This window comes from Brachyistius frenatus, unplaced genomic scaffold (assembly GCF_029030835.1).
Source record: "Brachyistius frenatus isolate BFR_SWC_R1_liver_20210118 unplaced genomic scaffold, ASM2903083v1 Contig_31, whole genome shotgun sequence".
Classification (NCBI taxonomy): Eukaryota; Metazoa; Chordata; class Actinopteri; family Embiotocidae; genus Brachyistius; species Brachyistius frenatus.
The window spans coordinates 445,001-467,322 of record NW_027210630.1 but is presented as its reverse complement, the minus strand read 5'-3'; the positions used below and the strand labels follow the sequence as shown (position 1 = coordinate 467,322).

The following is a 22,322-nucleotide window of genomic DNA, read 5'->3' as shown; positions in this document are numbered from 1 at the left end:
ATTAACTGCATGTTTCTTCCTTTAGAAAGAGGGTTATTCCTACATTATATGATGCATCCACCCGATTTAGAATTTCAGCAGAGACTGAATATTTCTGCAGTTTTATAAAAGAGAACATTATGACTTTCACAGCAAATGAGCAAACTAAGATAAATGTTACAAATGAGAAATTAAAAGAAAACCTAAAGAAATGTAGAATATCTTGGATATTTCAAATTTTGTTTTATTAACAATGCATCCCTTTGATAGGATTGTATGTTTCTTTAGGTCATGAATGCCCCCCAAAAACATACTGTACACATTATACAAGGGAAACCACGATTCAGGCAAAAAAAAGAAAAAAAGAAAAAAAAATCTTTTAAATTATAATACAGTCTTGAGGAAAAAATATAAATAACTTTTTTTTTCTTCTCTGGTTGAGCTCACTCTATGGTACAGACATATAATAAATAGATCGGATCTGACATCACTCAGCTGATCTATGAATCATCTCTCTATGAGTCCATTTGTGTAGCAGCATTATAGCGAAAACAAGCCAATGGAAACAGAGATCCCCGTTTCCCTGGAAACCTTTTACAAACCCTTTAGTCATCGCACCCCCCTCTTCTCCATCTCCTCTCCCACAATATCAGACAGTGATATTGCATTGTGAAAACAGATCTAGGGCAATTATATTCCTACAATGTAATGGCAGCATGTAATGGCAATCTATTTTGTTTTTACAAAAAAAAAAAAGAAGGTTTTACAAGCAAGAAACACATTAAGGTGATGTTACAACTTTGCCATGCTTGTTGGACATGCAGTGGAGGTGAAGCACAGAGGTAAGAAGCCATAGTGATGGGTAGCTGCAGGGTTTATGCAGGTTTTGGAAACATCTGTGAGCAGAGTTTGGTACCAAATCTGTAATGAAATCATCCTACAAAACACAACCGAGCATCTCCCCAAAGACCGACCCACCTCCTGAGAAGCTTCCTAAAAATGCAATGGCTGAAGAAAAATATTAAAGGTCCTAAGCAAGTAAAGGATGGAATAAACTAGCATTAAATCACATGCTATTCTCTTCATGTACTGTGTAGGGGTGGCAAGATATAATGCTTTAGAAAATACAATACTAGTGATGTTTGATTGTCTGAGATACACGAAAAATAGAAAAGTAATTGGCTGTCTTGGCTGACAAGAGGCTACAGGTTGTAGGAAGTGGTGAGGCAAGAGAAGCAGGAGCACATATCTGGCTAGAAGAGATAACAAGTCAGGTTGGGATAAGAAGCAGGAAGGCTCCAGGTAAGTTTTCTTAAAAACAAAAACAAAAAAAAAACAATAGTAGGATCCCTCTGTAGTGTTGTGTTGGAGAAAAGGGTCCAAGGAATCACCGGGTAGACACGACAACATGCCTTCGTTACAGAAAAACACCACCTCCGGAAAGAGTTAAAATGATACGATATTTTTTAAACACAGCTCGAGTCTTTGTCTTGATGATCCAGCTTGTCCTTAAGCATTATGTTGATGTATTATTATTATTGAGTGTTGCTCAGGAATGCCAACCCCATCTGAAAACAGTTTTTGGTTAAACCGCTCCCCCTTTTTCCTGTTAATAAAAAAACAAAAGTCTGCAACAGCATTAGGCGTGTCGGGTTACATTTGTTTACAGATACTGACATCCTTTGTTTCCAGCTCGTATTTGCTAGAAGAAAGATGAGTAATGCCCATCTCCTCCTTTTTCCTTGGCCACAGTACTCCGTTTCAAGCAACAGAAACACACCAAATGTTTTCCCATCCTCCCATAACTTCTATCCTCTCAAGTCTTGGTTTCATTACATGGTTGTAAGGAGCCAGGACTGCAGCTGTGCAGGGAACACAAGCGGGGAAGCATGATCAGGATTCTGCAGGAGGGTCGACATCCTCTTCAGGTTTTGGTAGTTTTGTCAGGATTGCCTCTGCTTCCTCATACATCTGGAAAAAAAAATGAGGAAAAACGATTAAATATGTGGAAAAGTAAACACAAAAATGCAGTCAATTTCAGAAAAGGAAGAGTGAGGGTGGTGCAAGCTCTTACTGGCATGAATTGCACGTCCTGGAAGAGTTCTTGTATGAACCGTCTGGAGGTGAGGCGAAACATGCAGTGGGCTAAGAGGTGAGAGACCTCGGAGTACAGGCAAATGTCATCAAACGCGTACGGAAACTTCTCCTTTATCCTGAAGAGAGAGCAGAAATTTAACAGACTTAAAAAAAAAAAAAAAAAAAAAAAAAATTCTGTTATTCTGCAAAGAGTTTGTTTCTTAACATTATTAAAATACAGTAAGCAGAAGGAGAAAAGAGAGCTTTACGTCAGTAGTCCTGTTTCGTGGCCTTTGGTTCCTACAGAGGAGCTGAGGTTGATGATGAGGCGGAGCACCTCCTTCCTCAGCAAGACTCGAGAGGCGGGGCCGTCTTCCGATATCGCCTTGCCGCCTAAAGGACACAAACAAATACACATTTAAATGTTTACGTTACATGAATGCAATAAATATTACCACTGATTTATAGATACTTTTCTTTCCAGCGTGGCTGTCTTTCTTCCCCGCTAGCTTCTCCGCATTCTTGGTTTGGTTTAGCTTTTTTTTATTTTACCCCACATCACCTTGACCTGCACCATCCACACGCATCCACATAAACACAGATGATGTCACTGACTAACACATCTCGTATTCAAAGTAGTATCTTCTAATCAAATTCAAGGGTTGAATTAGTTTAAGTTTTGATCTTGAATTTGACAGCTGACAGTCCAGAGAAAGACAAGAAACAAGGGCAGAGAGGAAGGTGTATGAGATGCAAGGTCCTTTGGGAGGGAATGGTACCACGGACGTGGTGGATATGTGGTGAAATGTCACCAGACGCCCCAAAAGAAAGTTAAATAAATGAAGTACCCACATCGAGACTGTGAAGATCAAAACAGTAATTTGCCACGGGACTCTTTTGTGGTCTTACCAATGACAATGTCACTCGGAGTGGGAGTGCTACAGATGGAGCCTTGTGACACCGCAGCATCGCTGCAACCCGACACTCCAGAGAACTTGGACTGAGGCATCACCTCCAGACGATGGCCGCTCTGGCCTCCCCATGACGGGAAGTCGACAAAATCTGACAGAAAAAAAAAAAGGAGCAATTCTTGTATTTTTGCACTGAGTTTAAAACATGTCACAGTAGATGACTGAATGTGTACGCGCGCGCGTGTGTGTGTGTGTGTGTGTGTGTGTGTGTGTGTGTGTGTGTGTGTGTGTGTGTGTGTGTGTGTGTGTGTGTGTGTGTGTGTGTGTGTGTGTGTGTGTGTGTGTGTGTGTGTGTGTGCGCTGGCTCACCTGTCCGAGGGTGTGTGCTGTTGATCTGTGGCTGTGTGGGGTATCCGAGGACGATGGCTCCAACGCAGTAGAGGCAGTTTTCTTCAGTGTGATCCTGCAGGCCTGTCTCGTCTGAACCCACTACGTGGTTCTGGGTGTCGCCTCGGCACACGATCAGCTCCGAGATACTGAACTGCTGCTTCAGTACTGGAATAGCAGGGCGATCACCTGCAGAAGCACGAAACACGGGTCTGTTTCAAAATCTCTTTTTTTTATGATTTAATTGTAATTGAATGAGGCATTAAGTCACTTTTACCATCTCCATCACCAAAAAGGAAGCGTTTCCGCTCTTCTGAAGGCGGGCTGATCCTCTGCTGGAAGTAGGCAGAGTCTCTGATGTGGAACATATCATTGATGTCCATTGGCAGCGCGAGGCCAATGTAGTCGTCGTTACACCCGAAGGAGGCGCTAGAGACCATTGAGCGCACTGAAGAGCAGCGATGCAGAGTGCTTTGGTTGATGGGACTGAGTAGTTCCTCTTTGTCCAGAGAGGCAAAGCTCAGTGCTTTCAGGAACCTAGGGAGGGCAAGAGGAGAGGTGCGTGAGAGGATCCGGGGGGAGAGACTGGGACGGAGAAGGAACACGGGGAGTGAATGAAAAAAATGTTGGATAAAAGCACAGAGATGGGGGCTTATTAAAGGGCTCTAGAGCCTGACACACTGTAGACCGCTATCAGGGCAGCAGCAATTGTTCAACTCTGATTCAGACAATAGATTCACACAGAAAACAAAAACAAAAAACAAAACATTAAACTGATTCAAAGGAAGGGGTCAGAAATAATGTGACATAGAGCTGGTGGTCAGCATGTTTTTCTTTGTTTTATAATTCTGTCATCTGTTATATTATCTTTATTACTCCTGCTTGGCCTCTACAAACCTGTAGAAGGGGACTTTCACACCTACCTTGTTTGGTTTGGACCTTCAAACCTTTCAGTTTGTTATGAGCCAAAATAGCAAGGGTGAAGTTGGTCCGACCGAAAGAGGACTTGGCTCGGATCAAACTGAACCATAGTTCGCTTTGCTTGCAGTGTGAAAAATGTTTATAGATAGTTCTGACTTTTGGACCAATTACAGGAAGTTGAGGCAGGCCAGCGTCACCCATTTAACAACAGAAGAAAAAGAAAATGAACCGGAAGACGAGTAATAATAAATCCTTGAATTTCAATTTCGCACCACTCGGTCCTTGGGTCCTAATGAGCTGCGGTAGCACATGGAGAGATAATGAGATGAAGTATCTAATTGTAATTTGGTCTGACAAAGAAAAAGACTCGTAAAATACTCATGTGCTTTGACTTTTGGATCGGAGCACTATCTCAAACATTCCTCACGCTCACAGACATGTTTCGGTATCCTTGGGTGCTGCCCTCTGCAATAACTTTCCTCATTTTTTTTTTTTTTTTTTTTTACATGACTGATCCAACAATTAAAATACATTTTATACCAGCACATACAGTCACATTTATCACATTGGCACGTATCTTGTGCCGTTTATTAGGTACCTCTAGGTAAGGTTACAGGGAACGACTACAACATGGGGCTTACTCATACTACGGGATCAAAGCAACACGCGGACCAACTTTAAGCGTGGAGCTGTTGCTACGCTAGTAAAAGCAGCAACAATAGATTTGTCTGGATCGATGCTAGAAGCTACATCTCTACTCAGGGGGACACTGGGTAGGTCCACCCACCGCGGTACAAGTGTTCTGGACAGCCTTCGGTACGGACTTAAGACTCTGGGTTCCGGACAGGTACCCCTCCTATCTGATATCCTGACGGGCAAAAAACACACTCACACCTGTCATTGCCAAATTAGACAGAAACCAAAACTCGAACTTTGGCACAGAGCTGCTGCAGCTACAAATGAAGGCATGTGTTGAGCTTTTCTTCAGGATGACATCTTCCCATTCATGTCATTTAAAAAAATTGAGGCACCAATGAAAACAGAACAAAACTAGATACATTCAGTGTCTGCTTTCGATCCCACAGTGATGCAGTGATGGCTGACTTACCTGCGAGGTGTTAATCGGGAATCCAGGCTGCCGGTCTTCATGGTGATGGTGTCAGTGAACAGCACATCTTTGGCCGGTGAAGCCAGCGCCTCACTGTGAGACAAAGACGGGTGTATCCTTTGCTGCTGCAGCCTCTTCAACGTAGCGTAGCCCAGTGCGTCTCTCGGGCTGGTGTACATGAAGCTGCAATCAGCCAGACTTTTTATGGTGGTTACCGAGGGTGACTTGAGGGACTGAGCTCGGCGGGGGAGAGTGTGCGAGGAGCCGGGCGGTACCAAAGAGACGGTGGAGGACTTAGACGTGGACATGTGGTTGGTCTGAGCCTGGGGAGTGAGGGAGGAGAGTGTTTTGACAGTTTTGGCAGACACTACTGTGTTGAGGCTCACACAGTCAGAAGAGTCTGGTTCAGGTTCCGGGTGTTCAGGGTTTCCAACGGTCTCCCGGGAGGGACTGGAGCTCATGGAGCTGATGCCACTGGTTGTGGTGTCCGTGTTAAAGCTCTGACTGCGGCTTTTAAATTGAGTACCTCCGCCGCCTCCCCCACCCCCTCCCACATTGCCTCCACTAGAGGAAGAGCCGCCATCTCCTGCCAGACGCTCTCGACTGCTCTGCTCCCTCTCCCGGTTGTGGTGCTCGACAGCCCCGTGCCCTCCTAGACCGCTGAGTCCGAGGCCTGAGCCTCCTCCCCTGGCCAGCCTGCCGTCCACAAGATGCTCCTCAGAGCCTCCCCTGGTCCCGACAAAAGACGTCTCCAGGCTGACTGTTGGACTCTTTGGCATTCCTCTGCCATTAAACACAGGAGTGAAGACGTCCCCTTGGTTGGGGCTGTAGACAGATGGCTCCGTCACTGTCCTGTTCCGCCTCATACTCCCCGTGTTGAGCTCAGTAGGGGTGCGAGAGCCTGACAGGGTCTTATGGTCGCTGGTGGAGCGCAGCTTCTTGCTGGGGAGAGACAGGGAGTTGAGGAAGCGGGTGCGAACGAAGCGCGTGGACGCCAGGATTGTGAACGGGCTGCGGTCTTTGACTGGTTTGGAGTGTAGATAGAAAGAGGGCTCGTCTGACTGGTCCAGTACATCACACTTGTCATCGTCCAGGATGTACATGTCTACGAGCACAAACAGTGAATTACGGGGATGGTTAAAACATACCTGAATACTAAGATGTAAAATCATGATATTTTACATCTGTCTGCAAAAGTGTGCTGATAAAACATAAGATGTCCTACGTACTTGGTTGAGATTCGCTCTCACTGTTGTGGCGGGAGCTGGTGGATTCAGAGTTCAGACTCAGCGTGCTCGGGACTGAAGAGAGTTCGGAGGTCAGCTGTGTGTCCACCTCGTCTGGAGTGACAGGCCACAGCGTCCTGCGACTGTGTCTGACTGCATCCCAACTGTACTGCTTCAGCACCTCACAACCCTGCCGGGTCTTGGAGATCACACCCAGCACATAAACACATGTCCTGCGGGCGGGAGACGACAGCACCGTTAACCCATCATGCACTTGTACAGGAAATATGAAATGTTTTCTATTCATTGGATTTCTTAGTGAGCACGTTAACATGATCTATCATTCAGTTACTTAATTAATTAAAACTGAAAGGGAAAAAAACATACCCTCGTACTGACAGCACCTCACAGTGCTGAGCCAATGCAAGGATGTCAGGGATGACATTCTCCTCCTGCAGGAGATTCAGACCCCAGTTTGAAGAGCCAATGTTGCCCTAAAAAAAGAAAACAACACTCACTATCAGAGCCATCTGCTTTTAAGTACTACAACAGTAACAGGGTAACTGAGGTGCTGGCACGTGTTACTGACCAGTGCCCAGAGAGCAGCCTTCAGCTGTTTGATGCCCTCCCAGGTGTCCAGCATCGGGGAGCGAACCGTGTAGCTGAGGTCAGGAACCACACTCTGGAGACAAATTAAAAAAAAAAAAAAGACAAACATCAGGAAACAAGTCTGATAAATCTGCACAAGCCTCTGCCTGCCAGAGCAATGACTGTAGAAAAATTAAACACCGATAAGCTCGCAGTGTGTGAAAAAAGCTTTGTAAATAAAGCACTTACCTGAGCCTCCAACAGATGACAGCCTGTCTTATCATGGACCAGCTGACCATACAAGTGAACAGGAAGATAGACATTTGGTCTTTGTAACCTGGAGACACAAGCAAGAAATTAGGAACGGGTTCAAGAATAATTTCAGTCCTGTGGCTCTTCAGGTGAAGACAAACTCCACGGTCTCACCTTTGGTTGCTGCGTCTGACGTAGTTGTCTCCATCGACAGGTTTGCGGTAAGTCGTTAGTGCTTCATTGAGTTGCTCCTCGATCAGGTCCACATACTTAAGGTTGTATTCCTGCAATCCAGAAGAGAGGAAAACTTTTGTTAGTGTGTGGTCTTACTATAATATAATAGTCACATTTCCAAAAATTACTACAAATGAGAATTTATTCTGCTGTCTGTTGATATCCTGATACCTTCTGCCATTTATCCAGCTGTTTACTGACATAACCCCTCTCATTGAGGTAGGAGAAACCTTTAGGAATGGACAGAAACCTAAACAGTGGGGGGGGGAAATGTACAGTGTATTCAGGAAGGTATATAATGCTGCTGCTGAACTATTTCATAAACTGTCATGTACTGTAAGGCATCTTTGAACACTCACCTGAGGAGCAGCAGGAGGCCTTTGTCCCCCAGGTGGGACACAGCCGGTTTGAGCTGGATTAGAGCGTGAAGGTTGGCCTGAGGCAGAAAAATGGGAAAATCATCTTTCAACACATTTATCATTTCTTCACTGCCACTTTCAATATCAATAAACATAAGTAAAATGTGTATTTAAAAAAAAAATTTTTTTACTGCTCATCAGTTCAACTAAGTGATGGGTGTGTTTTTCATCAGTCACCTTGTCTTCACAGGACTCGTCCAGTATATCCAGAGCCTCCATGGACACGGCCTTGCTGTGGTCGTGAAGCTGTGTGACCAGCAGCTCCATGCCCCAGCTGCTGAAGAACTCCACGCCCGCACGCAGCAGCACCCGGAGGTGCTTGGTAGCATACAGCCTGCACGTCTGCTCGTTGAGACAAGAAACAGCATGTGATGAGAAGGAAAGGGGGCGTGAGGACATTATTGGACACTCGACTTTGGCAGATCTTGTGGGTGCAGGGAGATGATGTGATTACGAGTAGTTTGGAGATGTTTTAACAACCACATACAATTTTGGGAAGTAGACAAGTCTCAGTTTCATCCTCCCATGACCATTCAGATCATGGTGGTGGTTTTGTACATGTAATTTTTAAACGAGATAACAGCTTGTGAAATTGCCCATAAAAAACAGCTTCCTCTTTAACACTCTAAATATTTTGTGTGTCTAGTTATCTTGTTGTCCTCGTAGCTGTATTACATCAGTAGCAGCAGTGAGGATCTTGGAGAGGATCACTCTGGCCAGACCGTCTCTGCTGTAGTCCAGTGTGGAAACAGCAAGTTTCAGCACAGCATCCTGGTTCTTTACAGAGCACAGATTCAGCAGGCTGCAGATACAGAGAAGGAGAAGTTCAGACGTCATATTGAGCTGTTAGCAGGATGTCTCATCAAAAGAACACAAACGTATGACATTCTTACACTTTATGAAGCTGCTTATGAAAACTGTTTTTCTGTTCACTCACCACTGAAACAGGCCACATTTCTCAAGCAGTTTGACTCCCTGTGGGTGTGCAGAGAGCGTACCGAGGAAGAGGAAGTAGTGCTGGCTCAGTGTAGTGAGCAGGCCGTTGCTCTGCAGACAGCGCTCGGGCTTCAGCCCTGAGGATGAGGAGAGCCATGACACCATGTCCCTCACCAGCTCCTCCAGGTAACCCTGGCCGTCCTGATGATAGCGGGGAAAGAGAATGGGCCAACAGGAGAGGCAGGTTAGAAATTGACAAAAGACAAAAAAGGACTATGTGTGTTTGTGCAAAACTTCTCTCACCTCATCAGAGTCCATGAGGAACTCCACAAACTGACACCCAACCACAGTGAGTTGTCTGGCCTTTAGGTGATCCAACGCCAGCCCCGCGTACAGTTTACTACTGGGCTTATAAAAGTAAAGCAGCCTCCGAACGAACCTGCAACACAAAGCAACAAGTTGGTATTTAAAACAAGATGCCAAAGTACACATGTCAAAATGCTGCTGTGGGCTTTGATATAAAGGGTCTTACTTGTGCATCTGTTCATCTTTGTTGTTCCTGAGGTTTACATGAGGCCACTGGGGATAGGAAAACAACATTTTAGACGGGAAAAATAAAGAATTACATCCGAGTCCATGGTGCTACATGAGATCAGCCTGACCTTAAGGATGGTGGCAATGAGCAACCAGTTCCACTCCAGGTTCTGCTTGTGGTGGAGAATGTGACTGTCTCTCAGGTTCATCATCAGTGCTTCTTCTGTGTCCTGAACACAAGGGCAGAAGACATTTAATTAGCAATGTAAACAAAAATAGGAATACAAAGTCGAGTAAGAAGACAAACTAATTCAACTTTGCAATAATTTTGTTCTTTATTCATTTTATTGATCTTTTTAAGTAATCTGCTTTACATTATGCCAATCAGCAGGTTCTTGTAAAGGCAAACTAAACAAACCACAGACGTTTTACCAAACACACAGAACTGAAGTATATGAAGCATATTTCCCAAAATATATCTCTTTAAACTACCAGAGGCTAAAGTAAAAATATAGCCTCTGAGAATCATGTTGATATTTTACCTTTATGACATAGATGTCCCTGTGGGCACGTGAGTGTGACTCTCTGCGGTTGTGTGATGACGCAGATTTGCGAATGATATGGTCCAGGTAAAGACTGTGTGGTTTGAAACCTTTCTTCTTCTTCTCATGGAAACGTTTCAGATTGTTGACGGCAGCGCTCGCCCGACTGGAACGTACACAACAATAATTGATTTCTGGAAGTGTATTGTGTTCACTGTTAAAAGAGCACTTGTGATCAGAGCCCCTTTATGACAGAGGGCACATTTACAAAAATAAAATACAAGGCACTGTCAGGGAAAATATAGTTCTGATAAATATATGCGTTTCTGGTCCAAAAAAAAATTATTCTGTGAGGAAGAAAAGTTCAACCTGTCAGATTGTACTCACAGTCGTTTCTCCTGGGCGATGTCAAAGGAGGCTGCCATGTTGATGAGGGTGGGAAGGCAGTGCAGGTGATGACTGTGGGAATGTGGAAGGATGGTGTTTGCCTAAACAAGAGAGGCGTGTGGAGGAAAAAAAGAAATGTGAATTTAGAGTTAGAATCACAGGAACTCAGTTGCAGCAAATAGCTTTTCAAAAAGCACAAGTCTTACAGTTATCTTGACTGTTAACTTTGCAGTGACACAAATATTTAGGTGAAGTTCTTCTTTAGTAATGTGGGCTTCCGTGTGCCAAACTATCCTTTTTTACAAAAGGATAGTGCATCACAGATACTTTCATTGATATATTACCATGTGTAGAAGTTCTCCCAGCAGGATGGTGGCTCTAACAGCAAGCTGGTCCTCGCTACTGGTCACGACTTCAACAAGGCCCTGCAGAACCACAAATAAGGGCGGAGAGGAGGATGTGGTTGAACAAAAAGTAGTAAACTACCGTGACGTCACCCACTGAACTGACATTTTGAAGCCTCAAGTTCAGCATTTTGGCCATTGCCATCTTGTTTGCTTTTAAGTCAGAAGTGACCGCATTTGGACAAGCCGGGGAGGTCCGAAGGGTGGATCTGACTAGGAATCAGAGGACACTATGCCTGCCCTCCTATACCAGCAACCTGACTGCAACTCGGGCAAGTCAATCGATCCTGGCGTGCCCTCAGCAATACCTCTCTTTGAAGCCAAATATCTAAGTAATGATGGAATTATTTCTAGAGGGACGGCAAATACACTGATCAGAGGGAGTAACTTTATCAAATGACGTCATTATGACTTGTGGAAAAAATGTACTCATTTAGTATTTAATGAGAGAAGCTGACACTTTTTAAATAGGAGTCCATTGAAGCCAGCTCCTAGTGGCTCCCAGTGGCTCCCAGTGGTATTGCACATTGAGGCACTTAGACACTGGTTTCAGTTTTCAGATGGGGAGTCTATATCCATTTTTATTTACATGCTTTTAAGTCTACACTTAATAGCAACAGTAACATCATAAAGCTCTTAAATGTGCATTGTAAATTAATTGCAACACAATACTGAGTTATACTCAACAATATAAATCAGCCATTAAGCACAAAGGTAAAACAAAAACACGGTATGAGCTCACCTCTAACAGCCCACCGTTGATGAAGGCAGAAAGAACAAATGCAAGGTAGTTGTCCATCAGGTCAGGTCTAATGTAGTAAACAGAAAAACAAAAATCATTAACAGCTCATGTACACACTGAGCTGACGGCAGTTTTGTGAACCGATTCCATCTGTTCTTTCTCATCATCACTCACCGAGAGCGGGCCCGATGGGGTAGGATGACTTTGGCCTCAGCAGCAATAAACCCATCAGACAGTCTCCAGGTGTCCTGAAACCTGGCAGAGTCTGAAGTGGACCAGAGCAAAGATCAGTTTATACTGTGCATGTAAAGTACAAACTTACAGGGATTTAAGAGGAACAAAGCATTTTAAAGTTAAACTTTCGAGTGTGTTTTTTGTCATGACCAGACAAGGCCAAGTAACCAAACTGGAACTCCATATTTCTGTAATCACTGCACATAAAAACGTATACCAGATACTGGGAGGAAGTATAAACATGAATTCTGAAGACACAAAAGAGGCTCTCCTTACCAACACTTAGAAGGGCTTCTGTGAACTCTTGAGTTACAATGGGCATAGGGAGCCTGAATATCTCGTATAACACCTCCAACAAGCCTTTCTGCAGGGCAAATGATTTTGAAGCAGTCAGAAATATACATGTTTGATATCACGGCTATTCATTTCAACAGCAAGTGTGCCACAAAGGAAAATCATAGATTAATTAATAGATACATTACAACAAGGAACAAACTAGTCACGCACATCCCTTCTCTTTCACTTTAGTGGTATCATTATAATCAATTCGCAACAGCAGCCAGTACACTGGTTAATTAATTGTTGCAGCTGGCAAAGTAAAAATAACAACAACCTGTTTGCGATTTTCACAATGAAATTAAAGTATTTTTAAATTTGACAGAGACTTTCAAAGCTTGCTGTTAGTTTAGCTAACATTAGTTTGTCTGTGGCCCGTCAGCTCAGAGTGCAACATGAGACTTGACTGACGGATGTAATCCTGCTGCAGTCAGTTACAGCGCATGTTGTTGCTAACACACACACTGGGTTTCCTTGATCCTCCCCGTCCCCACGTATTCCTGTCACCAAGGTTACACACATAGATTGTCTACAACTGAAGATGCACAACCCTACTTGCTTACATCCTTTTATGTCTATGGTTAAGCCTGATTTGCAGGCACCATTTTTGGGCTATAGAAAAACTTAAAAGGGGCTGCAATCTGGCCCGCAGGCTGCTAGTTGAATAAGCTTGAGCTGCATTACGCAGCCCTAGGGAGATTACCTCCAATATCGTAGTGTTACTGCTGTACAACACAATGACCCAAAGGCTCAAGGGAACCAGTTTCACTGGAAAAAGGATGATAATATCTGCGCTTGATCTGTTGATCTGATCAATCTGTGCTGTGACAAATATATCTCACTCTGTGCTTTGATACTCTGGCTCCAACCAGACTGGGCATCTCACTGCAGCTAATAAATAAATACTGAAGGGGCAAAAGTCGTAGACGCAAGAGAGACAGACATTGCTTTTAAATCTGCAAACTTCCCTTTTCCGCCGATATATTTTAAAATATTTAGAGCTCAGCTGCTCCAATACTCACCCTAACTTCCATATTTGGTATGCAAAGTAAGCCAATTAAAGATTGGATTCCAGAATTTCCAACCTTGCATAGGTTGATAATCCCTGAGTAAAAAAAAGAAAAGAGACAAAGAGATATTTTACTGATGATACCCTCAACAGACAGCAATTCTTACTTGTAGTTGCATTAATCACAACATCAAAGCCCTTACCAGACCAGGAGCGGAAGGCAGCCACTATTGCCATTCTGCTGGACAAGAAACGGGACTCTCTGTCTTCCCTGTGAACATGAAAACATATACACATTAAAAACTGGACAACATGTTCCGTACACACAACATCATTATGATCTCTCTACGGGACATTTCACAAAGCATTATATAAAGCTTCGCCAAGGATCCAAGGATCAGACTACACCACAAAAGCAAAACACTGAAGGTTGTCAAGGAGAATCAATAAAAGATATTTAATATCAAATCTGAGTTAAAGCATTATTGTGACTTTGCCTGCTTCACATCCTCTGGCAAGTCATTCTGGAGTGAAGCAGCCCTGATAAGGCTCACATAACAAAAACACTAAACAAACCCTCCACTTTCTCCACGCATTGGTGCATTACCAATATTGGAACACAGTAAACAATCAACAGAGGGAAATGTCAGACACTCAATCTTTTTGTTTCCACTGTAACACTGCCTCTTCATATCCCTCACACACACTCACTTGAGTTGCCCTTCAGCCGTGTCTGCGTTGTGACGATAGTGAAAATCTGTGAAAGGCGCAAGGATTTGCTGCAGGACAGAACACAAAGCACATCAAAGATGGATATGCAAAAAATACAGCAGACTTTAGAGCATTTCATTAGTTCTTGAAAGTGAAGTGAAAGCCTTCTTTAATAGCCCCATGTAACATCTTGGAGTAATAATGAACCTGCTATATATCTTATATGACATCCATGTGGATATTATGACTGCAGTGACGAGTTGCTCCTGTCCCAGGTGTCTGTTCACAGACAATGAGGCTTTGGAGAAATGCTGTAACTGATTACTTTAAGCTCCATGGGAAAGAGACAGGTGCCCTACAGCTGCTAATCCCAACTGAAATGACTCCCAGACAGCACACTGGCTCATTTATAAACCGCAACTTCCTCTGAACTCGTATCCGTGGGTGTGCGTACCTCCAGCTCGACGTCAACACGCACGTACTGACGGGTACGTGGGTGGTTGAGTAGGTGGAGGACGGTAGTGATCAGTGCTTCATTGATGCGACTCAGCTGACAGTCAATCACATTCTTAAGGATGGTGCTGAGGCCTCCTCGTTTGGCCACCACCTCTGGGTTCTTCAGGGCTACAAAGGCAACAAGTTAGCAACAAGACAATATTTCATAGTCAGATGTAGTTAATATTTATAAAGTGCGATCAAAATTGTTCTGAGGCTACGCCTGTTACATGCGAGCGCTGTGCAGCATCGTGACACGGGAAGCTGTGACTTTTGTCATTATGTTTTCCACTTAGGTTGATTGATGAACATCAGCACCTGTGTTACATGTGTTTTTGTGATCACTGGTATGTACAATATTAAAATGTTCCTATGGACCTGAAACTTCAGCAGAGAGCGGTCGCAGGCAGCCAAATCCATTGAGTAGGAGAGGTGGGAAACGACTTTTGTGTTGCTGCAGGTGAAAAACTCGCACTTTGTCTTTGGTCTTGGAAAGTTACATTCTTCCCCTTTTGAAACATGATGTCCCTCAAAACACCTCGCCCGGATCATAGTTTCATTACCGCAGGCGTTCTGATGAATTTCAAGGATCTTCGCTGCCAATTTCCCAAATTGATGTGCACACTTTGCTCAAGTTCATGTTGAAATGGCAAATGTGTTCATACCAGAGGTCACAAAAACAGGTGTAACACAGGTGCTGATGTTGACCAAGCGATGTAACTTGGAATACTTACTCAAATTACTGTGCTGTGATTTGTTCTTGCACAGCAGGACCTCCTAGGCTGCACACAAAGCAACTGTGTGCGCTCACCCAGTGGTTCTTCTATGTCTGTGTTATGCATCTCCATCTCAAAAGGCCAGATACTCACCTAGCTCGCATACGATGGCAATGGCAGCACGGACCATGCGATCTCTCTCTTGCAATCCATCAGTCCCCACAGCAATTAGAGAGTTTGCAATAGAGGTGGGGAACAGCATCGCATTGACAGTGATGATCTACAGCGGGAGGGAGAAGAGAGAAACACGAGTCATCAAACAAGTCTGGACAAAAAGAGGCAAAAAATAACTAGTGGGTTTTTTTTTGGCCACTTTTTATTTAGGGACTCCAGAAAAAGAATAACGACTTTTGAAGTGCAAAAACAGCACTTGGGTGTATTCTGAGGGTCTCATATGCCAGAATATATATAATTATAATTTTATGGTAAGAGGCCTGGCTTTATGTTACAGCATGAACACAAGGGTTACGTTACTGCCTGTATAGCTGATAGTTCCTCCCAGAAACCCCAGCCTGACTCTGTGTGTACGTGTGTGAAGAAGGTTTACAGTAAACAGAAAGCGCTATTAAAAAAAAAACTGTGTCTGCAAACTCATGCAAACTATCCACACTGACACTGCTGCGAACCCAATGATCTTTCAGGTGGCACACAGGGCTGAGCAGCGAAGGCAAATTCCCCCAGTGACATGACACCGACTCTACAAACGGTTAGAAGGAAGAGAAAAAAACAAAAAAAACATCTTATCTTACCTTTCGGACAAGTCGCAGAGCCTGAGTCCTCTCCCCCTCATTGCTCTGCTGGATGTCAATACATCTGAAACAACCCACAGGTATAATTAGTCATGCCCTTTTCTTTTTACCGCAGGCAGTCAGGAGGAGAAAAATAAATGTGTCAGGAGGAGAAAAGTATGACTTGGAAAATGACACTTGAAATTAATTTCTTGACAAAAAGTAATATGGTTTGACCCACAACATGAAGTCAGCCAAGCAATACGTCTCCATCTGGCTCGTGTGGTCAAAGCAGGGTCTCACCTGGATATCAAATAATCCACCTGCAGTCTGAGGACCTTCTGCAGCACGCTGGTGTCTCTGATGAGGTAGCGGAGCGCCCGCAACCCTGCAGCACGCACTTCCTTAGCCTCATTTAGAAGAGCTAGTCGCAGACTGCGGATCGAAAATCAAAGACTCAGATGTCTAAAGGTGCAACATGGACAACATGAACATGACACAAAATTTTACAGCCTCTTGATTTATGCTGCTTTTTGATTAAGAATTCATGAAATAAAGTTCCACCAAATATGAAACATTTTAACTGATCTCATGCATTCACTCAGCTATAGTACGATGAACTAACAGAGCACATGTCCATGAAAAGTATGCAGTGTACAATCACTCACTATTGCTTGCTGACAACACTTACCAAATGATGATTTCTTCATATGTAAACCCAAAGTTTTCCTCATTGTGGCCAATGCTGCATAGCAGCTGTAACAGAGAAACACAACAGAAGATAAATTATTTGATGAACACTATGATGACTGCATTAACATGGCTTTGGTCAACGATAAGAGAAAGCCTGGCTGGCAATGTGGCATTACCAGAACCCCTCAAGGTGTGTATAAGACAGTTCAGCAATTAGAAAATGGCGCCATCCTTTATTTGAGAAGCTCACGGTCTCCAAACCAACTAAACAGCACAATACTTTCCTGCAGGTCACTGAAGACGACGAGCAGGTGTGTTTGTTGTCTGTTCTGTTTGGAGGAGGTGAATCATCGATGAATAATGCTTTCACTGGAGGCAGATGGAGGTTTTAAGTACAAACGTGAAAGTGGTAAAACACTCACAAGTTCAGTCATGAGTGCTAGCTTGTGTCATCTCCACCATTTGTTGTTTATGACTACATGTGCCTGTATGAATATCTGTGTTAGACACATGAAAATAGAGGGTGATAACAAAAAAATCTCCAACTAATACTGCTGCATGTAGCCTGACTAGTTGCTCTGGTTTTTCCTCCTCTACCAGGCCTGGCAGTAGGACTCTGTTTTCAGTATGAGTGTCTGTCTACCTTTAGCAGGTCCTCCAGCATTATCTGGGGTACACACAGTCTGTGTCAGCTGGTGGGCCGAAACTAACAACAACGCAGTCTAAAACACATCCTATGTACAAAGCAATGAGATCCTTTGGGCAAACGAGGCTGCCATTTTGGATCTGCTATTTCTCAGAGGCACCCTTAGGGAACCTAGCACCAAGTCAATGCTACTGCATCACAGTAGTTTAGTCTACCCCTGAAGATCCTGATGAGTAAATCAAGCTGGTAAATTGTATAAGAATGGATCCTTAATGCTGGGCATAAATCTGTTAACCCTCTTTCCTAACAAACCACTTATCAGAGCAGGAGGCGAGACAGAGCAGGATGGGATGGGTGACGACTGGAGGCAGTGTGAGTAGGGGCTTGTTTTAAACCAGCTGTGATGTCAGAGCCCAAGCAGGCGGGAGGCGGTGAGGGGAGATGGGGAAGGGGGCATGTGACGCTCTCCGGGTGGATTAGGTCACCCTCACTGTCCTAGAACCCTTATAAGGAATCAGAGTCACTGTGCTCCAACACACACACACACACACACACACACACACACACACACACACACACACACACACACACACACACACACACACACACACACACACACACACACACACACATCATTGCTATCCCCCTCCATTGAGTTGTAAACAAGAGTTAGGTGTATGAATTAGAGAAACACAACCTAGGCTCAAACTCAGCCTTTAGCTTGCTGCATTGCTGTTTGTAAGGAGGCCAAGACTCACCAACAATTGTTTACAATATGTCCATGACACGCAGTCAGAAGTGTTTTGAGGCAAATGGAAATCGGCAAATGTCTAAGCAGTGGCAGGAATCAGTGTCCAGGCTTGGTGAATTTAACAGTTGTGTAAACGGCCTTGACATTTCTCAATGAGGTGACAGTGAGCAAAAACAATGTGGTCAAAGCACAAGAAGCTGCTCGTTTCTCCTCATACTCATCTTGCAGTTGTGCAAGTCATTCACTAATTTTCTGCATTATTCTTGTTCAAAATAACGGAGCTCTGGTATGTTTTGGGAGGAAGGCAGAAAAACATCAAAGAGGTCACTTGCCCATCACAAGGCTGACACAGGCACAAATTTAAAAACACTGTTCAGATGTGAAAATCAATTCTAGACAGACCTTCTTTGAAAAATATATTTTTGGAAAGTTCTCTATCTGCAGAAAAATTCCAAAAGAATATATAACAAGCAAACCTCTCATTGTTCCTCTTTTTGAATTTTTAAACAATTAATCTGTATATTAAACCATCTGATGATAAGTGGGACAGACACTGTCCAGTTATACAGCATGGTCAAAGCACTCTAGACTTCTGGTCCACGATCACTTGTTTTGAGTATTCCATTAACATATTTGCATGTTCATCACACAGTATGTACTAGCGCTGGCCGATATTTTCATCTTCATTGCGATATGAACATGTACATGGTTGGAACAAGCACATTGCAGAAGATTGCCTGAAACATGAAATTAGAAAAATCCTTTTGTTTACACATGTCTTACACTGTCAACCAATCAGATGTAGTTAGATGGTGGGCCATGGCATTCATGTTTATTTAATTTGGTATTCAGGTGCAATTTTTTCAATAAAAGCATATTTGAAATACTTTATATAATTCCTGTATGCAGTGGTCATTGGCTGCTCCTAAAGCAGAGAGGACTGTATAGCTAATATGCAAACTTCAGTATTTGCTTATCTATCACAAATCACATTGTCATTGCGATACTGAATAGTATCACTGCGGATATCATGCAGGTCTCAAATGTTCAGAATAATCTTCACTTTTACCATCAACATTAGAGCTAAAAACCAATGGACAAAATACACTAATGTCAGGGAAAAATAGAGATTATATAACTGAGCATGTCTCAAGTTTATAATAATAACTAGACATTAATAATCTCAGGTTTCAAAGCAAGAGTGCCGCTCTTGATGTACATTAGACTGGAGTGCTTTCTCATCCCTAGAGCTCCTGTTACATTCACTGTCAGCATCACAATGACAGGCACAGCTAAGGCCTGCTGGCAGCAACACCCAAGAAGAGAGGATCAAGGAGAGGTCAGTGGTGACACTACAGAGGAGAGGTGGCTAATCAATCCTTACAGATATCAAAACAGAGCCAACCTTCTTGAAAAGCTGCATGTTTAGCTTTCACCAAATTTCAAAAGTGTCAACACCGTCTTGAATAACAAATAAAACAGTGGCGTTTAAAAAGCATCATAACTTGACAGCTTTACCTTTATGAAGTTGTTCAGGTGACCCAGTTTTCGCATGTTACTGACTCCGTGCGGTTTGGCCACATTTTGAAGGATTTCACGGAAGTTTTCTGATGGCTCTGCAGGAGAATGAAAAGGGAAATGCAATGTAACTAAGGGAAGCATTAAGCCATATTGCCATAATACCTGGCGATGAACCGTAATTGATATGCTGCAGGAAGGAAGTTGGTTTAGCTGGTCACACTAATTTAGGTGTGTACAGTCAAAACAAGGCCAGACAGTAAAAAGCAAGACTCAAGCAGGGAGTGTTTTTGTTTTCACTTCCTTTCAACTGTCAAGTACTTTATTGCAAATGTTAAATGTTGTAAATGACAAATAAGGCAACTGTTTTTAAAGCGGCATATTCTCTTGGCAAGAATCAATGCTCGAACATTTAATTTGCGTGGAAACCACTTCCAGCTGCTGCACGTCAAGAAAAGAAGAATGCTACAAAAACTATGAATACTCCATCTAAGTTAAGTAACGAAGGTTAAAAGAGGACGAGTTTCATATAGTTTCAGTTTCGGCTATCTGTATAATACGTCGGTCTAAAGCGCTTGAAGGACTTTAATGAAGTATTCCAAACTACCTTTCAAACACTTTATTCTGCCTAAACTGGTACAAAATGTGCAAATTAGAAAATCAAACTTAAGAGTAAGATATAAAGTTATATACATGTATCAGCTGTGACAACATTAACTGGTATGGCAATGATGGGAATCTATCTAAACAAGAAACAGTCACTTGCTTGACTGTGTCCGGTGTGAAAATGTGCATGCAGGGATAACAGTTGACATGAACTATACATAATGTTGAACTCTTTGGCACCGACATGATTTGGTGTGTCACTCTTGTGACACCACCGAATTGTTATGAGGCGCGCACAAACAGTAATTTTGCAGCTCCCTGATGAAAAACAGCTCACAGATTAAAGTGCATCCCATCCTTTGAACTAGGTTTGCATTTATCAGGCATTTCAGGTGCAACATGTCACTAGTTGACATGGTTGTAATAAAAACCAGCAGGTATCGGGGTCTCTGGACTGAGACAGAGAACCGCTGCTCCGTGTAAACAAGCTGGTGTGCAGGATTGTAGCTGGATGAGTAAATCTAGCCGGGCTGTGCAGAACCACCCTGTGCTGCCCAAATGGTGCTCAACGAGCAGCCTCGGGACCCGATTTCTCGTACAGCCAGCGATGAGAAATGCCCGATTGCAGGGCTTACGGCTTGCATGGCTAAATAACAGGCTATCTTGCCCACTCACACCGATCAAAAACAACACATCGTCGTCATGGCAGGTTAGCTGTGGCAGCTAACTGACGCTAACTCAGCTAGTTAGTTAGCTTCGCTGCCGCCTGTTATTATGATGTCGAGATCAATGGTTTTAAAACAGAAAGCCGAACCGGCGAAATAAAAACTGCAAAAAAACGGGACACGTGCACTGACTATCTACATTTTCACTTGGTGGGGCTGGTGTTTGCAGAAATCCTCCCCCACCCCCCTCCCCTCCTCCTCATCCATTTTGAACAATAATCGCTTTCAGGGTGATGAAGCCTCTGCTCACCTCTGGTCAGATCCAGCGGTACGTTCTCTTCCCCGCTGTCATTCCGACCTGTCAAAAACACACACAGCCGACATATTGAGGGGTCACTCCAAGGTCACCACGTGCAGGAGAAATTCTATTTTTCCGATATCTAGCTATAAAAGCTGTCACTGAATCGAGTTTTTCACGCTCACCTCGCATCCGAAGACTCCGGATAGGACGGCCGCGGAAGCTGGCCGCCATGTTTCCAGGAACATACACAACACCGGAAACTTCGCGGATTCTCGCGAGAAATATAGACAAGGTTGTCGCAACGAGCCGCAGCATACCCCTACAGGCCTGAGATCAGCTGAATCCTCCTTAATCCCCCTCTAATAAAAACATCAGTCTGACCTGACGACTGTATTATAGTCAGCAAAGAGGGAGCTTATTTATAGCTGGACACCAGACAGTTTAATTACAAATATAACATTATCTTTTTTTTTGTTTTTTAAAGTCAAAATATTGTGAAAATTTAACTTCACAACATCCAGTCATTAAATCATGGATATTTATTGTTGATCAACAAAGTCACAATCATCTTCAAAAATGAATAAACCACGCGCAGAGGTATTGATCAACTTGTTTAATGTACAAATATGTTACTTAAATGTTGATGAGTACACAGCTCCAGACACAAAAACTAAAGACAAACAGAATTTGTCAGTTTTAGTCAAAGCAAGCCACCATGTCATTAGTGACTGTTAGAAAGCTCAGCCCTGATAAATTTAACAATATATTGGGGCTCTAATATTATATTCATTATGAAGTTTTGATATAATTTTATTATGCATGCTCTTGGATTAAAGAAAACGCAAAAAAGTTTAGGGGTAAAAAAGTTCATTAACGGGGTATAAACATTCCAAATCGATGACTATTGTACTATATGGTTTCAAAGTTTGATCAGTGGGCTATGCCCTTCACATTTTCACAGCTATTACTTTACTAACACTGCAGTATATAATATACTCAATTATAAATAAAAGTACAGAATTACAAGCAGGTCAATGTCTGTAAAATATCAAACATGAAAGTACTTGTAATGCAAAATGTCCTCTTTCATAAAGTAATATTATGTATTTTATCATATTGTTTTTGTTGTTGTTTTACCAATGCCTTAATGTTCAGGTAGTAATTAAACATTAAAACTAGTCATTTTCAAGATAAATAATGGTATAGT

General features: G+C 43.1%; 1 protein-coding gene across 1 annotated transcript; it reads right to left on the bottom strand.

Annotated features, from left to right (window-relative positions):
• Positions 1-202: 202 nt before the first annotated feature.
• On the bottom strand, positions 203-21,361 carry LOC138621553 (rapamycin-insensitive companion of mTOR-like). The gene is made up of 37 exons (XM_069699706.1): positions 21,298-21,361; positions 21,125-21,172; positions 19,544-19,641; positions 16,627-16,691; positions 16,239-16,370; positions 15,957-16,020; positions 15,301-15,427; positions 14,391-14,560; positions 13,937-14,004; positions 13,429-13,496; positions 13,239-13,321; positions 12,157-12,244; positions 11,821-11,911; positions 11,647-11,713; positions 10,845-10,925; positions 10,501-10,601; positions 10,114-10,279; positions 9,700-9,801; positions 9,570-9,616; positions 9,341-9,476; positions 9,039-9,238; positions 8,777-8,903; positions 8,279-8,443; positions 8,042-8,118; positions 7,854-7,932; positions 7,623-7,732; positions 7,446-7,533; positions 7,198-7,290; positions 6,996-7,102; positions 6,612-6,841; positions 5,383-6,487; positions 3,631-3,890; positions 3,336-3,542; positions 2,965-3,117; positions 2,325-2,448; positions 2,054-2,192; positions 203-1,950 (listed from the first exon to the last, which is right to left on the bottom strand). The coding sequence occupies exons 1-37, from the start codon at positions 21,344-21,346 to the stop codon at positions 1,873-1,875; spliced, it is 5,193 nt and encodes a 1,730-aa protein (XP_069555807.1). The 5' UTR covers positions 21,347-21,361; the 3' UTR covers positions 203-1,872.
• Positions 21,362-22,322: the final 961 nt, after the last annotated feature.